At 38.1% G+C, this 17,717-nt stretch overlaps 1 protein-coding gene across 4 annotated transcripts in view; it reads left to right on the top strand.

Moving 5' to 3' along the window:
• CDK14 (cyclin-dependent kinase 14) overlaps positions 1-17,717 on the top strand; it is a 668,333-nt gene that overhangs the window by 308,910 nt on the left and 341,706 nt on the right. For 3 of the 4 annotated variants that reach the window (XM_010839811.1, XM_010839814.1, XM_010839813.1), the window contains exon 6: positions 2,791-2,853. The exons of the other annotated variant lie outside the window; for it this stretch is intronic. In XM_010839811.1, the coding sequence (XP_010838113.1) occupies positions 2,791-2,853 (63 nt within the window). The remainder of the gene's footprint in view (positions 1-2,790; positions 2,854-17,717) is intronic. 4 annotated transcript variants of the gene reach the window in all.

The raw sequence follows: 17,717 nt of genomic DNA, 5'->3' as shown, positions 1-17,717 counted from the left end.
AAATTTAAAATTTTTAAAGGTTTGGGAAAAATCTTTTTGAAATTTCCCAAGATCCCATTTCTGGAGAAGCCTCCTTATTATTTGTGTTGCAGTATCACTGGGCATGCATATATACACAGAAGGATATGAGGTATACATGAGAATCAGGAACTTTTCCCCCCGTTCGTGATATATTTCCATCCTCATAGTTAAGTGGGGATTTTGTTTGTTTGTTTGGTTTCAAACAAAATGCTTGAATGCTTTATTCTTTGAAAAAAGTTACAGTAATTTCACAGGTGTATTAAAATCCACAGAACGTTTGAGTTCTCTGAAAGCAGAGACTGTGTCATTTATTTATGCACAATTTGCATTTAATGCATATATGTCAAGTAGAAAGTGCAATGGAAGCTTTGTCCCTAACATCATTTCACTTCTTTAAGCATATGTAGCATAAGTTTATTGGGCGTAAAATTAAACATGCTTTTTAGCTGTTATTCATATCCTTTATATAACCTCCTTTTTACTTTTTAATTTTTTTGTCAATTTCATTGGTTGATTTTCTTTTTTTAAAGAAGTAACCTTCAAGATTTTGTGAAAATTTGAGCTTCTTCTTTTATTTTGATCAGTATTTGCTTTATAGTGATATGCCATGTTGCTAGCTGAATAAATGTTTAATCCATTTTCTTTGAATTCTGTTATGTTTAACATTTACATTGATAAGTTGCTCTTTGCTTTTTATTGGTATTTGCCAGTATAAATATCATAAAATACAAATAAAATCAATATATAATATGATGTATCATTCCTTTACTTTCAGATTTTCTGTTATTTTTTGTTGTTTATTATATTTAGCCTTTATCTTGGAACGAGTGTGAGTTTGATTTTGTTGTGTAAACTGAAAATTTACATTTTTAAAGAGATTTGAACATATGTTTATGTAATTATTGTTATGATTGGATGTACTTTCTATTCACCAGTTTATTATGTGTGAGACAATGAGCACATTATAGTTGTATATCATGTTATATATTAAAAAGTACTTTTTCACGGACCATTTTATATGTCCTGTTACAGCATTGTTAGTCGGCTATGCCCCAGTACGAAATAAAAATTTTTTTAAGTATATAGTTTTTGTCCTCAGTGTGTGGAAAAGAGAAAGGCAATACAGCCTTAGAATATATCCAAGACCATTTCTTCTATCCCATGTTCTTTCCCTTTGTTCTCCATGGCTGACCTTTTTCATTCTCTATTCGGATCTTATTTGAAAGTATCACTTACTGTGGCCTGTTTTTAGCAGGCATTAAGTGCCCCCTCTATGTCCTCAAACAGTGCCCAGTAATATTCCTAATGTACAACTTACTGTACAGTCATTACACACATCCTGGTTCTTTTCCACCTGCATCTGTTTGCTTGAATTCTGTATCCTTACTGACTAGTGTCACTAAACTCCAGAGCTTTCTTTGGCCACCTGATGCGAAGAGCCGACTCATTGGAAAAGATTCTGGGAAAGATTGAAGGCAAAGAAGAAGAGGGCAGCAGAAGATGGCATGGTTAGATAGCATCGCTCACTCAACGGACATGAGTCTGGGGAAACTCCGGAAGATAGTGAAGGACAGGGAAGCCTGGCATGCTGTAGTCCATGGCATAGTAAAGAGTGGAACGTGATCTAACAACTGAACAACAGCAATAAAATGACTGATGTACTGCCTGGAAAATAATGAGCTGAGAAATACATGGTGAACAGTGAATGAATGCTAAATTCTGCACTGTATTCTCAGCAGTTACCAGCTGGCATGCAATAAAAACTCAGTAAAGGAATCTGAACTGTTATCATCATGGCTACAACCACGTACAGCTTTATGAATGTGTCAAAAGCTTATAATTCCTCAACAATTGAAACCTGATAATGGGGCATAAATAATCATGGTCACTGGTTTTTACAGAGTGATTAAATCATAAAATTGTTACCGCCAATAAATAAGATTAGGAAAATTTATATAACAACTCTACATGTTTCTTTAGAAATTTTATGTAGCTCATAATATAAACAGAAAAAGCATTAAAAAGAAAATATACAATTGTGTGCAAATTCAACGGGATATTTGGAAAAATTACAGTATAAGTTGCTATCTAGGGATATTTCTTTTTAAAATAAATCTGGATGTATTTGTCTTAATTTATAATTTTGGAAGTATTTGCATTGATTTAGAAAGTAAATCATTATAAAGTTTTATAAAATCAGTATTTTTTCAAATATATTCAGGAGTGCTGAGAATCTGAAAATTATCTTTTAATGAATATAGTTATGAAAAAGTAAATACATCCAATGATTAATTTTATTAGAATGATCTGTTTGTAATATTTACATGTCATACAAAATAAATAACCATCACCTTCATTTCCACTTGAAAAATGCAGGTAAGTGAAATTGTATTTGGATTGGTTAACTGTATGCGTATGTGCTTTTAGTTGAAGTTAAAGTATATATATTTTAGGTAAGTTTTCTTCTTATTCCACTTAAGAGATACATATTCAATGTGAGAATTAGGCATTTAACAGATTAACAAATTGTGGACATAAATTCTTTCTAATGCACAGATATGTTTAACGTAAGATAGAATCTGGAGTAATGATTCAGCTGTGGTTAATATGGAGGGTGGAGGAGCGCGCAACTGCATACACTAAAAAATCCACCCACTTGCCTTATATTTGCTCAGTTCAGAAAGTAGTGATGACTTTGAAACAGAAAAATATTGATTCATTGTTTTATAGCCAAAGGGATGTTAATACATTTTCCTTTTTTCCTTCTAGCATACTGATTTATGTCAGTACATGGACAAGCACCCTGGGGGGCTGCACCCAGATAATGTGAAGGTAGGAAAAGATCTTTTAAGTCGAGGCTTAGCATTCTTCATGTGCATTTTTTGAGCCAAAAGCTAATCTCTCTACTATAATTTTTTTTTTTAATTGTGTGAAGAGAAGTGATTCTGAAGTGAACCATAGTCATTGATTTGACAATGAAAGCCATGCTTGGGCATTAAATATTTTCATTGGACTATTATTATTTAAACTGTACCCTATTTTTCCTTCATGGAGAAGCATTTGCCAGTAATGAGAGGGATCTACTGGAATCCTGCCAAAACTATGTTTTCAGTAGAGAGGAATCTCCAGTCGCTCTAGCTTAGCGCTCCATACTGAAATACCAATTGGTTTCAAGATAATGTATTATTATGATCCAAAACAGTGTTATGATGAGTTCATGGTGCATATTTTTTCATTTGTTTGTATAAACAGATAAAAATGATTTTTCCTTCAGTTTTCTTTTATTTCTTTTACCAGATATTGGATTAGTATGTGTAAAAACAATTAAGCTTTTCTAAGTTTTGACCTAGCAACCATTTTGGAAAATTTTCCCCATATTTCAAACTTAAAAGAGGAGATTCTTTTCTTGGCATATGTTAGGGAGTTAGAAGATACTAAAGTTTATCAGTGGGCTTAATGATGTGCTTACATTTTAGTTTTGAAATGGCTACATTTCAGGATCCTGAGAACCCATTTAGTGATATAAATGCATTTGAAGTATCATTATTTGTCTCCTTTTCATCCCATTCATTATCTGCACCTTTCTTGCAGTGTGGCATGGTTTTTCTGTTGTACTTTTCCCTTTGCTAATAGAGGTAGATTTCACATATAGCGTTACATGTGTTCATTTCTTTTTGCTTTATAAAAATAATATTTTATTGTATATAGTTTCATATTTTCTTGATATCTAGTTAATGGGTTTTCTTTATTAATTAGAGATGTGATGTCACTTGTAATGAATTTAATTGAAACATTTGCCCACGTGGTGGTAAATGACAGAAGGATTTTTTCTCTACATTCCCTAGGACTGACTAACCAGTCATTAAAACTTTTGCCATTCTGACGAGTGAAAATGAAATGTTTTTACATTGGCATTTTCTTGGCTGCTAGTGACACTGGGCATCTTCATGTTTCTTGACCATTTGTGATTCTGCCATTACAATTTGCCTGTTCTTATATATTGTTCAATTTTCTATTGCATTGTTCTTTTCTTAATAAATTGAAGGCTATTTTTAATAGTTGTAACATTAATGATGGTGCTTTTTAAGATGATCACTTTTGTTATACAATTTTAAAATGTGGGAAACTGTAGGAACTCTGGCAAGACATTCTTTTTAAAATAAATACTAGAATCAGTATGGTACTTGAAGTATTTGTTGATTTTTTTCATATACGTCCTTTTTCATTGTTGTGATTTTTTGTTTTATTAAATTTTTATTTAGATTCAGTTTTTTGACTATTCGCTTTTCTTAAACATGTGTATTCATTGACATAGATAGATTTTTAGTGGTTGCACTGGGCAAGAAATTTTAACAGGCTAAGAGATTTTTTTATTAATCTTGTTTAATACTAATTAATAGTATTATTAATTACAATATGAATGTTTAATGACCACAGTTTTTTTTCACATCAACATCACGGACTCGATGGACATGAGTTTGAGTAAACTCTGGGATATTATTAATTACAGTACTAATGTTTAATGACCGCAATTTTTTTTTAACATCAAACATCACTGACTCGATGGACATGAGTTTGAGTAAACTCCGGGAGTTGGTGATGGACAGGAAGGCCTGGTGTGCTGCGATTCATGGGGTCACAAAGAGTCGGACACGACTGAGCAACTGAACTGAACTGAACTGAATGTTTAATGACCGCAATTTTTTTTTAACACCCAAACATCTCAAGTCGTCTCATTACTACATTTAATGTTCTCTTTTTAGGGTTCATTGGGTTCAAAATCAACAGTATGGTACCTCCTTACTCCTATCTTCCACTTCAGCCCAGGTAATCTGCAGAGAGCCCAGCTAGTGAAAGCCCAGGACCTACTAGAATCAGTGGAAATCAGAGGCTACTCTGAGCTAACTTTGACCTCCCAACTTTAAATTCAGTGACAGGATTGAGATTAAAGAGCTGACTCAGCCTTTGCGAAGAACACAGGCATCACTGGATTTCCATTATCCTGGTTTGGTCTTCTCACCAACACTTTGTTGTTATTTAGTCACTTAGCCATGTCTGACTCTTTGTGACCCCCTGGACCGCAGCACGCCAGGCTTTCCTGTCCTTCACTATCTCCTGGAGTTTGCTTAGACTCATGTCCACTGAGTCGATGATGCCATCCAACCATCTCATCCTCTATTGCCCCCTTTTCTTGCCCTCAATCTTTCCCAGCATCAGGGTCTTTTCCGTTAGTCAGCTCTTCGCATCAGGTGGCCAAAGTACTGGAGCTTCTGCTTCAGCATTAGTCCTCCCAATGAATATTCAGGACTGATTTCCTTTAGGATGGACTGGTTTGATCTCCTTGCAGTCCAAGGGACTCTCAAGAGTCTTCTCCAACACCACAGTTCGAAAGCATCAGTTCTTTGGCTCAGTCTTCTTTATGGTCCAGCTCTCACATCTGTATAAGACTACTGCAAACACTATAGCTTTGACTACATGGACCTTTGTTGGCAAAATGATATCTCTGCTTTTGAATACGCTGTCTAGGTTTGTTATAGCTTTCCTTCCAAGGAGCAAGCATCTTTTAATTTCATGGCTCATTAGTTATGGGTAAGAATTGGTGGAAAACTGTATCTGTGAAGCAGAGAAAGAGAGCTCTTCCCACAGAGCATTGTTGTTTTCAGCTCAGGCTGGCATCACTGGTGATTTCTGTAGCCTTTGTAGTAAGTTCTGCTTTTTCCATTACATCACATTTTTCCTTAATTTCTTGATAGTCATGGAGAGATTGAGCTTATAGGTTACTGATTTTCGGTTACTAGGCTGCACTGCTTGAAATTGTGTTTCAGTAATTCTTGCCCGTTTTGTAAGCCTTTCTTTCACCCCATGATCTGTCATCATATACTTAGTATACGTATATATGCCACTGCTAAGTCGCTTCAGTCGTGTCCGACTCTGTGCGACCCCATAGACAGCAGCCCACCAGACTCCCCCGTCCCTGGGATTCTCCAGGCAAGAACATTGGAGTGGGTTACCATTTCCTTCTCCAATGCATGAAAGTGAAAAGTGAAAGTGAAGTCACTCAGTCGTGTCCGACTCTTCGCAACCCCATGGACTGTGGCCCACCAGGCTCCTCCGTCCATGGGATTTTCCAGGCAAGAGTACTGGAGTGGGGTGCCGTTGCCTTCTCCGATATGTATATATACATCATTCAAATATTTAGTATGTATAGCTTTCCCAATATGAGAGGCAGCAATAGGTATTGATATCTAAGTATCCCTTTCCTCATAGCTGTTGAGGTCTTGGCTTCTTTGAGGATTTGCCAAAATATTCTTGATTGTCCCAGTTCTTGGAATACTTAAGGGGGCAAGAAATTTTGGTTGGCATCGAAGAGGTCTTCAAACTGGGCTCCATAGCATAGTCATCTGTGAAATTAAAAAAATATACATATATGTATATGTGTTTATGTATATATATCTATACGTGGGCTTCCCTGCTGGCTCAGCGGTAAAGAGTCTGCCTGCCAATTCAGGATATATGGAATCTATCCCTGAGATGGGAAGATTCCCTGGTGTAGGAAGTGGCAACCTACTCTAGTATTTTTGCCTGGAGAATCCTGTGGACAGAGAAGCCTGGCAGACTACAGTCCATGGGGTCATAAAGAATTGGACATGACTGAGCAACTGAGCGCACACACACACACACACACACACACATATAGTCTCTTTTCTTTTCCCAGAATCAAAATTTTTAAAGCACCCTAAGGAGGAAATGGGCTTCCTGTGTGGCTTAGCTGGTAAAGAGTCTGCCTGCAATGGGGGAGACCTGTGGGTTGGAAAGATCCCCTGGAGAAGGGAAAGGCTCCCACTCCAGTATACTGGCCTGGAGAATTCAGTGGACCGTATATAGTCCATGAGTGACTTTCTCTTAAGTAGGAGATGGTGGGCATTTGCTCAGGCCAGGGCTGAGAGGCCTGGCTCCTCGCACAAGCCCCAGCATCAGCTGCTCTCCTGTGGCCTGTAGGCGTTTGCCTGCAGCCTGGAGCGCTGGTGGTGGTGAGGGCCTGTGCTCTCTCACAGCCCCGCAGCCTGGCTGCCTCAACAGCAGTCGCTCTGCCAGCCAGCTGGCTGGTGGGGTGTCCCAGAGAACAGCAGGGGCTGGGCAGGTAGGAGGGGATATGGGAGCTTCATAAAACAGGTCTCAGACCCAGGCCTGAAGACTGAAAGCGTCTTTTATGGGGCATCGGGTCAGTCCAAGAGAACGGACCTAAAGGATCTAGGTAACGCTACAGCAAAGGCCCCCCCTTGTCAAATAAGTGACTCAGAGGAAGCAAGGTTGGTTTGTTTTGATTAGACACAGAAAGAAGCATCAAAAAATTATGAATAATAATATCTAAGAGGCAAAAGAGAGTCATACACCTGTAAAGCACAATGCTGCATTACTTTTGTTGTTGTTCAGTCACTAAATCGTGTCTGACTCTTCGCAACCCCATGGACTGCAGCACACTAGGCCTCCCTGTCCTTCACTATCTCCTGTTATTTTAAACAGGATAAATCAGTGAACATGAGGTAGCTTTGGAAATTAAAAATACGATGACAGAAATTAAAAACAACAACAGTAATTTTTAAATGGGAAACAGGATTACTTAGGATGCACTTTACATCATTGCTGTAGGTAAACTTTGAAATTTGCTTTTGTATTTTATATTCCCCTTCAGGTTTCTATTTTCACTATTTAAGTTAAGCAAAGTCTACTTTCTTCCACTTTTCTTCTTTGTACTTTCTAAAATAAAATGAAGCAATTACTAATATAATAAAATAAACAACAGTCGTAAAAATGGATGGAAGAAAAAGTTGGAGAATTGTACCAACTTGTGCTTATGCACAAAGTAGAGCATAAAATAGAAATCTGAAACATGAGACAAGAAGTATTAAAAAAATTTAGAATCCACTTCAGGAGATGGGCCATCTGAATAATTGGAGAAAATAGGATGGAGTTATTAAAATAATAAACTTTGAATATGCTTCTTCTAGATGTGAAGGATGTGAACTTCAAGATTAAACAGATCTTTTAAATGTCCAGAACATTTAATGAAAATAGAAGAACAGTAGTATTTATTATTGCAGAATTTCTGAACATGATTTCAAAGACACATCCTACCAAAAGGAAACAGATTTACTGCTCAGAATCAATAATTACAGTGGTGTCGTCACCATTTAGGGGGTTTTTCCTGGTGGCTCAGTTGGTGAAGAATCCACTTGCAATGCAGGAGACGGCTTGCAATGCAGTCGTTCGGGTTTAATCCCTGAGTCAAGAAGATCCCCTGGAGAAAGCAATGGCAACCCACTCCAGTATTCTTGCCTGGAAAATCCCAGGGATAGAGGAGCCTGGAGGGCTATAGTTTATGGGGTCGCAGAGTTGGACATGACTTAGGAACTAAATCTTCACCATTTGGACTTCAGCAGCAGCCCTAGAAGGGAGACAGAAGTGGGACAATGACTTGACAATTCTGATGTAAAATTGTCCAATCTAGTATAATATGCAAACTATCAATGAAGTGTGAAAGCAGAATAATTATTTTCAGATGTTCAAGGAGTTGAAAATTTTGCATACCTTGCATCCTTTCTCAGAAAACGACTTGAAGATATACTCCACCTTGTAACTCAGGGAATAAACCAAGGCAGAAAAGAAAAGGAAACCTGGCAGTAGAGGCTACCTCTAAAGAGGGATGGAGATCCTTGAGATGATGAAAAGAATCCCAGTATAACAGTGGTGCATCAGGCTGGAAGAGTAACCCGTCAGTCCAATCTCACAGGTCAGAAGACTCCAGGCGAGATTTCTAAGATGAAATTGTCAGGTAGAATATCAAATGTGTTTGAGCAGATTTACAAGTTGGAAGGGGCTTCCCCGGCACCTCAGTAGTGAAGAATTAGCCAGTGCAGGAGCCACAAGAGATGCGTATTTGATCCCTGGGTCAGGAAGATCCCCTGGAGGAGGAAATGGCAACCCACTCCAGGAGAATCCCATGGACAGAGGAGTCTGGCGGGCTCCAGTCCACGGGGTAGCAAAGAGTCAGACACAGATTAGTGACTGAGCACTCAGGCACAAGATGGAAGAAGAATTTGGTGTTGAATTAGTGATAACGCCAAAGAAAACTCAACAACAGCAAACCAACCAACCAACAAAAGATCTAGATTGTTACACCAGGAAAAACAAATTATTGTGCAGTAGAGAAAAGTATTCATATGAAACGTAATGGCTCAGCTGCAAATAACATTTACATGATGATAATACAGTATTATAATCAATATGTAATATTGTAATATGTAATCAATATTACATGTTGATGTATTACATAGTTAAAAAAAGACAAACAGCTCTTTAGGATTCTGCTATGGCCAGCCTCATTCCAGGATTAGCATCCTAAAACAGTCTTCCATTTCAACTGCCACATTTGATATAAAATAAAGATCAATATCATTTTGTCAGAGCATTTTGACTCTTTGTCCAATGTTCTTTTCCTTACATTGCATGATTCATTTATTAAATTACTGCAATTAGCGTTTTATTTGTGACTTTATGTGCTCTCAGTCACATAGGTTTGTCAGCATTTCATAGTGAAGATAATAGTCCTACCTTCTCTGAGGGTACGGGAAGTTAAAAAAAATAGAATGCATCTTGTTAATGCCTGTGTTTTGGCATCTGAATTGCAGTGCATGGAAGCAGACAGCCCTTATCACCACGTTGCTTTCCATGGGGGGCCACTCAGCTAATTACGCACTGGCATTTCTTCACAGTTTGTCTGCACAGAGACAGTGCCCTCCTCCAGAGCTCCATGTAGGATCTGCACTGCAGGTGAAATTATTCTCAAAGAAGCCTGACTATGACACAGTGGTAGAGGTCCCATGGGTATTTCTGTGTGATGGATTAACCTATTTTTTTCATGTGGTGATATTTATTGTCACTTAAGATTTCTGAATGCAAAATGAAGAACCTAAGAATAATATTTACTAAGTTAACAGCTGTTCATAATGCTGTGCTGGATGCTGATAAAGAAAAACAGCTGAGCTAAAATAAGATCTTTTAATGGGTCTCTATAAATGCAGGGTGTGAAATCAAGGTGAGATAAACGATTGTCTTTAAAAGAGCAAGTTCTTGCAATAACTCTGAAGCTCTGCATCTGGTTAAATACTTCATGGATTATTAAAGGGTTGGATGTGATAAATAGAAGATATTGATTATGGTGAACAGAAGGAAAACATACTGGTCAAATCTTGCTTCTAAATTTGACAGTTTTGACTTTTGCTCTCATCACTATGTGGCATGATGATATGGAGAAATATTTTAAACATTTCTCTCGGATTATAAAAATGTGCATATCTTTGTTTAGATTTCGTATAACTTGTTTATTGTAAAAAGCTGGGATACCATGCATCTAAGAATTCAGGCGATTTTTCTTTACGGTAAATCAGGTCAGCTTGCAAGCGTTACAAAGGTGATGTATCACTGAGGAATGAGGGGGTAGAAAGGAACAAAGGAAAGAGTACATAGCTAGTGATTTCATAATAAGCCACAGAGTAGTCTATGGTAATTTTGTACTAAATCCCAGCAAAACATCTGTTAAAGTTTTATCTTTTGTGCTATATATTCCTTGTAAGCTTTGGAATAAGCACATCAGAAAAAAGATTGTTTCAGTGTTAACTAAATTTCTGTAGTCACTCTGCTGCTTTAATGGCCTACAAACTGAGTCTGTTTGCAATATGGTTCTGAAATAAATATTCACTATTAACTAATGGTCTGTATTGTAGCATAATATCAATTTTAGACAAATGGGTAATTTTAGCAGTTAATTACTTAGAGGGCAATTTAAAACCTGAATGGAAAGCCTGAGGACACTGGCCTTGTTATAAATATTTATGATGATTAAAGGCATAACAACCAATTGCTAGAACATGATAATTGGTTTGTAAGAATTTGGGGGGAGGGTAGTTCATTTTTCTCCCCTTTACAAACCATTCACTATGAATTTTATTGGGTGTTGGCTATCATAGTTGAGTTGAAGACAGAACCTAAAGTTCTTCACTGTATAATCCTCAGTGATTTACAGATTGATTGGTTTTCTAAAAAGCGACCGTGACAGTCTAAATCTCTTTCATTCAGGTTTTCGTGTGTTCTTTAAAAAATGGCAAGCATGAGAGACTGAAAATTGAGATTCATCTTTAAAAAAAAGATTAATTGATGCTGTCTCCAGCTCATATCCAGAAATGTAGATGCTTACATCTTATTACCATGACAACCCTGGATCTTCCTGTATTTTTTATGTAATTACCTTCATTTCCATGTTATCGTAATGACTTTTCTAGATGATTTTTTTCTAAAAACACATTTGTCTTTTTTTTTTTTTTACAGAACTGTAATCAAAGATATCCAAAGTAATTCTGAATTCTCTGCCTTATTCTCTGAAGCATCTGAAATTCTTTTGATGTAAAGCCTTTTTATTTTGTATCTAAATATCTGTATTAATTAAAAAGACTTGAGGATTATTATGGTTGAAAAATTGCTATTTTTCTTTCATAGTCCAGAGAACAGGCAGGTGTATAACAGTCAGAATAATATTATGCCAAATTAAGATTGTCTTATACAGATGGCACAGTGAATGGATTCCTAAATGAGAATTTCTAATGTTGAGATAGGAAATCAGATAACACCTGACTTTCTCCATATTTTGCATTAGAACTTTCATTTAGTTGGTAATGATTCCCTACTATGCATTATAGTGAATATTATAAAGCCTTTCCTTTTTCTGTATTTTGAGAAATATGGTTATTTCATGAAGTCATTCCAGTGTTTTAAAAATTTGACACCTAGTCTCAGCACCTGTCCAGTTTTCTTTTGAACCTTTTCATCCTATTTCTATTATAACAAAATAATTTTCCATATCTAGAAAGTGAAAGATTAACAACGAAAGAGTGAAATCCATGTGTCAATTCATACTGTGTTGGATGTTCAGAGGTAGTCTGAATAGTGAATTTCTGGCTAAGATGTGGGGCCTGCATTTGCTTGTTGAGAACATGTCTTTTGTATCCTTGGCATCATCTGCTGATCTGCTTATAACGATTTGAATCAGACAAAGAAATCAAGGCAGCTAATTAAACAGCCCACTCTTTCCTAGAGGTGCTTTAAAACCCAGATTGAAATGGAATTACCCCAAAGATTGATGAAATTCACATAGTCATTAGAATAATGCCATGTGATATTTTAATTGTCAGATAGAATTACCCAGCTTAGGGGGCAGATATCCAGGGGGAATAGGAAAAACACCCTCCTGGATTTTAAGCTTCAAGCCGTTCACCTTGCCCCTCTCCTATTTAAAATGAATCTTGCACTTGACTCCTTTGTTGGCGTGTTTTCCTAGACAAACAAGAGAACGCAGGAGGGAAATTAGCTGAGTGGTAGTGTGTGTATACACTCCTGGGGATTTTCCTGATTGGTTTAGACAGGTTCTGCCTCCATGTGACTAGCCAGTACATTTCATAGATATTTTCTCATTAATACAGAAATTCTTGTCACTTGTGACCTTTCTAAAGAGGATGCAGAGAAGTTTATTTATCATACCTATCAAACTCAGAGTCTTTACTGCATGCCACTTGAAACATATTTTTCTCTATTGTTTAGCTTGCAGATGTGATCTGTCTCTAAGACTCTTATGCTCAAGATTCATCAGCTCCATCAGTTTTTCAGTCTGCATCTCTCTCTCATTTTTTTTTAAAGTTACATTGGCCTTATCAAATGATACTAAGACAATTCATGCTGATAGTGTCTGAGATGTTACTTTAGGCAGTAAAACCATTTTATTGTTGCTGTTCAGTTGCTCAGTTGTGTCCCACTCTTTGTGACCCCGTGAACTGCAGCCCACCAGGCTTCCCTGTCCTTCACCATCTCCTGGAGTTTGCTCAGACTCGCATCTATTGAGTCAGTGATGCCATCCAACCATCTCATCCTCTGTCGCCCCCTTCTCCTGCTCTCAATCTTTCTCAGCATCAAGGTCTTTTTCCAGTGAGTCGACTCTTTGCATCAGGTGACCAAAGTATTGGACCTTCTGCTTCAGCATCAGTTTTTCCAATGAATATTCAGGGTTGATTTCCTTTCGGATTGACTGGTTTGATCTCCTGGCAATCCAAGGGACTCTCAAGAGGCTTCTAAATTCTATTTTTTTCTTTTCATCATGCATAAAAAGAATGGCTCTGAAGTTGGGGAAGCAGTGCATGCATTCACAAGTGAAGTTGAGTAAAAATTTGTATTTCATTCTATTTCTTTTTGGTTTCAAAAAGTGCATACCAGTAAGGTCAGTGTATACTCAACATTATTTTGTTATTTGAATTCCTTGAAACAACTGTTTCAGTTTTTCTCTTGGAAAATTATGTTGGGTAACTAATAAGCCAGTAGCTTAAATCTGATTGTCTTGTTTCTACTCAGGTAGGGAATATTCCTAATACTAAATTTAGGCTACTGAGCAACTTTCTATTTTTTAAAATAATTTTTATTTATTTGTTTTATTTTTGGCCATGCTGGGTCTTTGCTGTGTGTGGCCTTTTCTCTAATTGTGGCGAGCAAGGGCTACACTCTAGTTTCAGCTTGTAGGCTTCTCGTTATGGCGGCTCCTCCTGTTGTGGAGCACAGGCTCTAGGGCACAGAGGCTCTAGGGCACGCGGGCTCTAGGGCACAGAGGCTCTAGGGCACGCAGGCTCTAGGGCACAGAGGCTCTAGGGCACGCAGGCTCTAGGGCACAGAGGCTCTAGGGCACAGAGGCTCTAGGGCACAGAGGCTCTAGGGCACGCGGGCTCTAGGGCACGCGGGCTCTAGGGCACAGAGGCTCTAGGGCACGCAGGCTCTAGGGCACAGAGGCTCTAGGGCACAGAGGCTCTAGGGCACGCAGGCTCTAGGGCACGCAGGCTTCAGCAGCTGTGGCACGTGAGCTCCGTAGTTCCCCTGGGCTCTAGAGTGCAGGCTCAATAGGCTTATTATTTGCGGCACACAGGCTTAGTTATCCCGCAGCTATGGGGGCCTTTTTGGATCAGGGATCGAACCCATGTCTCCTGCATTGACAGTCAGATTGTTTACCACTGAGCCACCAGGGAAGCTCTGACCAACCTTGTTAAACGGAAGGTTCTTGTCCTCAGCCCTCCCCAGTTCATCATCATACCTACAAACCCTCATAACTGGGAAGCCTACTTATTATCTAATACATTATACATTAGTGTAATATATTAGCGTTCTAAAAAAGCTAATGAACTTCTTTCAGGGAGCATGGGCAAACCAGGCTCTGTTTTTGCCGTTTGACTCCTTGTAAGTATCCCAGTTCTGGATCCCATGAGTCCAGTCACCTTCGTCCCTGTGGGCATCTCAGAGCTTAGAATAACCCCTTGCTGGTGTCCTCCATTGTACTGAGGCGGGAGGAGTGGGCAGAATGGGAAGCCAACTTAAGGGGCACAGAAAGTGTGCAAGGTCATTTCCCCCAAGACTTTGCCCAAGTACTTGAGATTCTTATTCTCAGAGTTATTCCCTTTTCCAGAAGGTTATCATTTTTAGTATAGAAGATTAATGTACAAATGTAGTAGAGTGCAAGGTAAATTTGGTTACATTATCTGGAAATGATGAGGCATGTTACACATCTCAGCAGAGGGAGTGGAGTGAAGAAGCAGAAAGTTGACTAGAAGAACTCAAATAGAACAAGATATGTCAAGGCAGACTCCCCTAAATCCTCAGATTTCCTGAGAACTGAATCTGTCTGTGCATATGTGCGTGCTAAGTCGCGTCAGTCATGTCCAACTCTGTGCGACCCTATGGACTGCAGCCTTCCAGGTTCCTCTATCCATGGGATTCTCTAGGCAAGGATACTGGAGAGGGTTGCCATTCCCTTCTCCAGGGGATCTTCCCACCCAGGGATCAAACCTGCGTCTCTTACATCTTCTGCATTCGCACGTGGCTTTCCACTAGCATCACTGGGAAGCCCCAATCTGACTGTAGTACATGGCAAAAAAGGGGCGCATCTCTGATCTGACGCCCTGGCATAAATGTTTCTCTTACACCATCCCAGGAGCACACTTAATATGTTCAGAATGTCCAGAGTGACAAATTATACCACAGTTTTTATTACCTGGACTTTTAGTTCTATCTCCCTTATATCTCCATAGAGCTTTCTTAGTATTCTTTTTTTAAAAATCCAACACATAAAATTACAAAGATGCTTTATAAAATATAAACTATTTGGGCATTAATTATGTACATTGCATTATAGATTAGGATTTGATATTTGCATTAGGTATCTTCAAATTTGAAACTCGACTAAATGAAATAAATCATACTTTGAAAAATTGAAGAAGACCTATTATTGCAGTAAAATCATTATCTGATTTCTATTAGAAAGTATTTTACTATTCACTAGATATTTCAGGACTCAAATTTTTAAATTATTTTTTACTCCTAGAAAGTTTGATGTATTGAGTAATTCAATGCTTGTGCATCTGTGGATTTTTAAATAATATGATACTAACCATGAGGCATATTATTTGAAGCGTTTATTACCCATGTACTACTTTGGTTTCTTTGCTAATGTCATATTTCCTATCCTTATAGTCACACAGTGTATTACTTTTGTTACCGTTTGTTTAATCAAACAATATACATACGCTTTTTGGTAGCAGTATTTTATTTTATTTTTTTTTTTTTTAATTTTATTTTATTTTTAAACTTTACATAATTGTATTAGTTTTGCCAAATATCAAAATGAATCCGCCACAGGTATACATGTATACCTGTGGTAGCAGTATTTTAAATTGTGGGTGTCAGAGCAAGACGAAAATGGGAAATATAAGTATTGGGAATGGGAAATGGACCTCTGCTACATGTGCTGTGTCTCCCTTTTTCCAATTCATGTGATTTCTCTGAGCCTTTATTTCTTTATCTGTGAAATAAAGATAATAGGATCTGCCTAGTAGAATTGGTAGGAAGATTAATTTACTATTAAGTACTTAGTAAACAGCCGTTACTGCAGTTGCTTAAATTGCAGAGTCTCTTCTATTGCTGTTATCCATACAATAATGAAATGAGACAGTTTTATAGCTTGGACAAATATTAAGGGCATGTGAGAAAATTAACCATTTTCAAGGTGAGCAACTTAAGATGACGGGTATTTAACCTTGGTGTACAAGTGACAGAAAAGTAGCTTGACTGTCTCTGTAAGAATTAGTGCTGTTCAGTGAATGGGTGAAGAAGTTGGGGTATGTGTGTGGTACATACGTACAATGGAATATTGACCATAAGAGGGAACGCATTTGAATCAGTTGGAGAGAGGAGGATGAATCTAAAGCCTTTTATACAGAGTGGAGTAAGTCAGAAAGAGAAAAACAAATATATTATATTAAAGCTATATAATCTGGAAAAACGATACTGATTAACCTAATTTGCAGTGAAGGAATGGAGACGAAGATGTAGAGAATGGACGTGCAGAGTGCAAGGGAGGCTCAAGAGGAGGGGATATATATATATATATATCTCCTGCCTCTCTCTGTATATATAGTTATGCCTGATTCTTGATGTTGTATGGCAGAAACCAACACAAGATTGCAAAAACAATTATCCTTCAATTAAAAATAATAAAAAATTATGGCATGGTCAGCGAAAAAAAGGACTGAGATTTTACTCTTCATGAAGAAGAATTAGTGCTGTCCATGCTGCTGCTGCTGCTGCTAAGTCGCTTCAGTCGTGTCCGACTCTGTGCGACCCCATGGGCAGCAGCCCACCAGGCTCCTCCGTCCCTGGGATTCTCCAGGCAAGAACACTGGAGTGGGTTGCCATTCCTTCTCCGATGCATGAAAGTGAAAAGTGAAAGTGAAGTCACCCAGTCGTGCGCGACCCTCAGCGACCCCATGGACTGCAGCCCTCCAGGCTCCTCCATCCATGGGATTCTCCAGGCAAGAGCACTGGAGTGGGGTGCCATCGCCTTCTCCGTGTTATCCATAGGCCTTTCATCTATTGCTAGTTGCTCCAATAAACCCTAAGAGATGATGGACATCCCTTGAAGATCGTGAACCCTTGCCTAGAAAATCTGCAAATGTTCACCGTGCTGAGTCTCATATTAAATGGACCCTTATACATTAAATAATGCATGCCTTTCAGACCATTCATAAATCTGATTGTAAACATTGAGACAAAGAGCGTCAAAATCAGATATCCTTAGATTTTGAGGGGGGATGAGGGGGGTAAAAAATTTGTTGCTCACTGCAAGTGCTGATAATTCTTCTGAGTAACAGATATAACGTGCTGAGTCCAGTGATGTGTGTGCTTTTAATCAACTTGCTCTAAATATTCTGATAGCCTTATCTTGATATTGTTTTTTTTAATATACTCAAAGTCCAAAGAGTTTCAGAAGAGACTAGGAGGAGTATTAAGGATATTCCCAAGCAGTATCTGCCATGGCCGCGAGGATATGAGTTGCTTTCTGCTGGGGATGGCAAGATAGCAGGGTTATAGATAGATCTCCTGCTGGCAAAATGTCCTTGTTCATCACGTCATTGCTGTTTTAGGCATTTTCCCATTGGGGTTCTTATTGCAAAAAGTGAACATATTTGAACTGGAGTATAACTCTTCAGTGATCCAACTGAAGAATCTGAAGACCTCTCCCTTCATAAAGTTGAGTATGGCCCTCTGTGATGACTGGG

Source organism: Bison bison, unplaced genomic scaffold, assembly GCF_000754665.1.
Source record: "Bison bison bison isolate TAMUID 2011002044 unplaced genomic scaffold, Bison_UMD1.0 scf7180017864134, whole genome shotgun sequence".
Taxonomy (NCBI): domain Eukaryota; kingdom Metazoa; phylum Chordata; class Mammalia; order Artiodactyla; family Bovidae; genus Bison; species Bison bison.
This window is presented reverse-complemented; position numbering and strand designations above follow the sequence as displayed.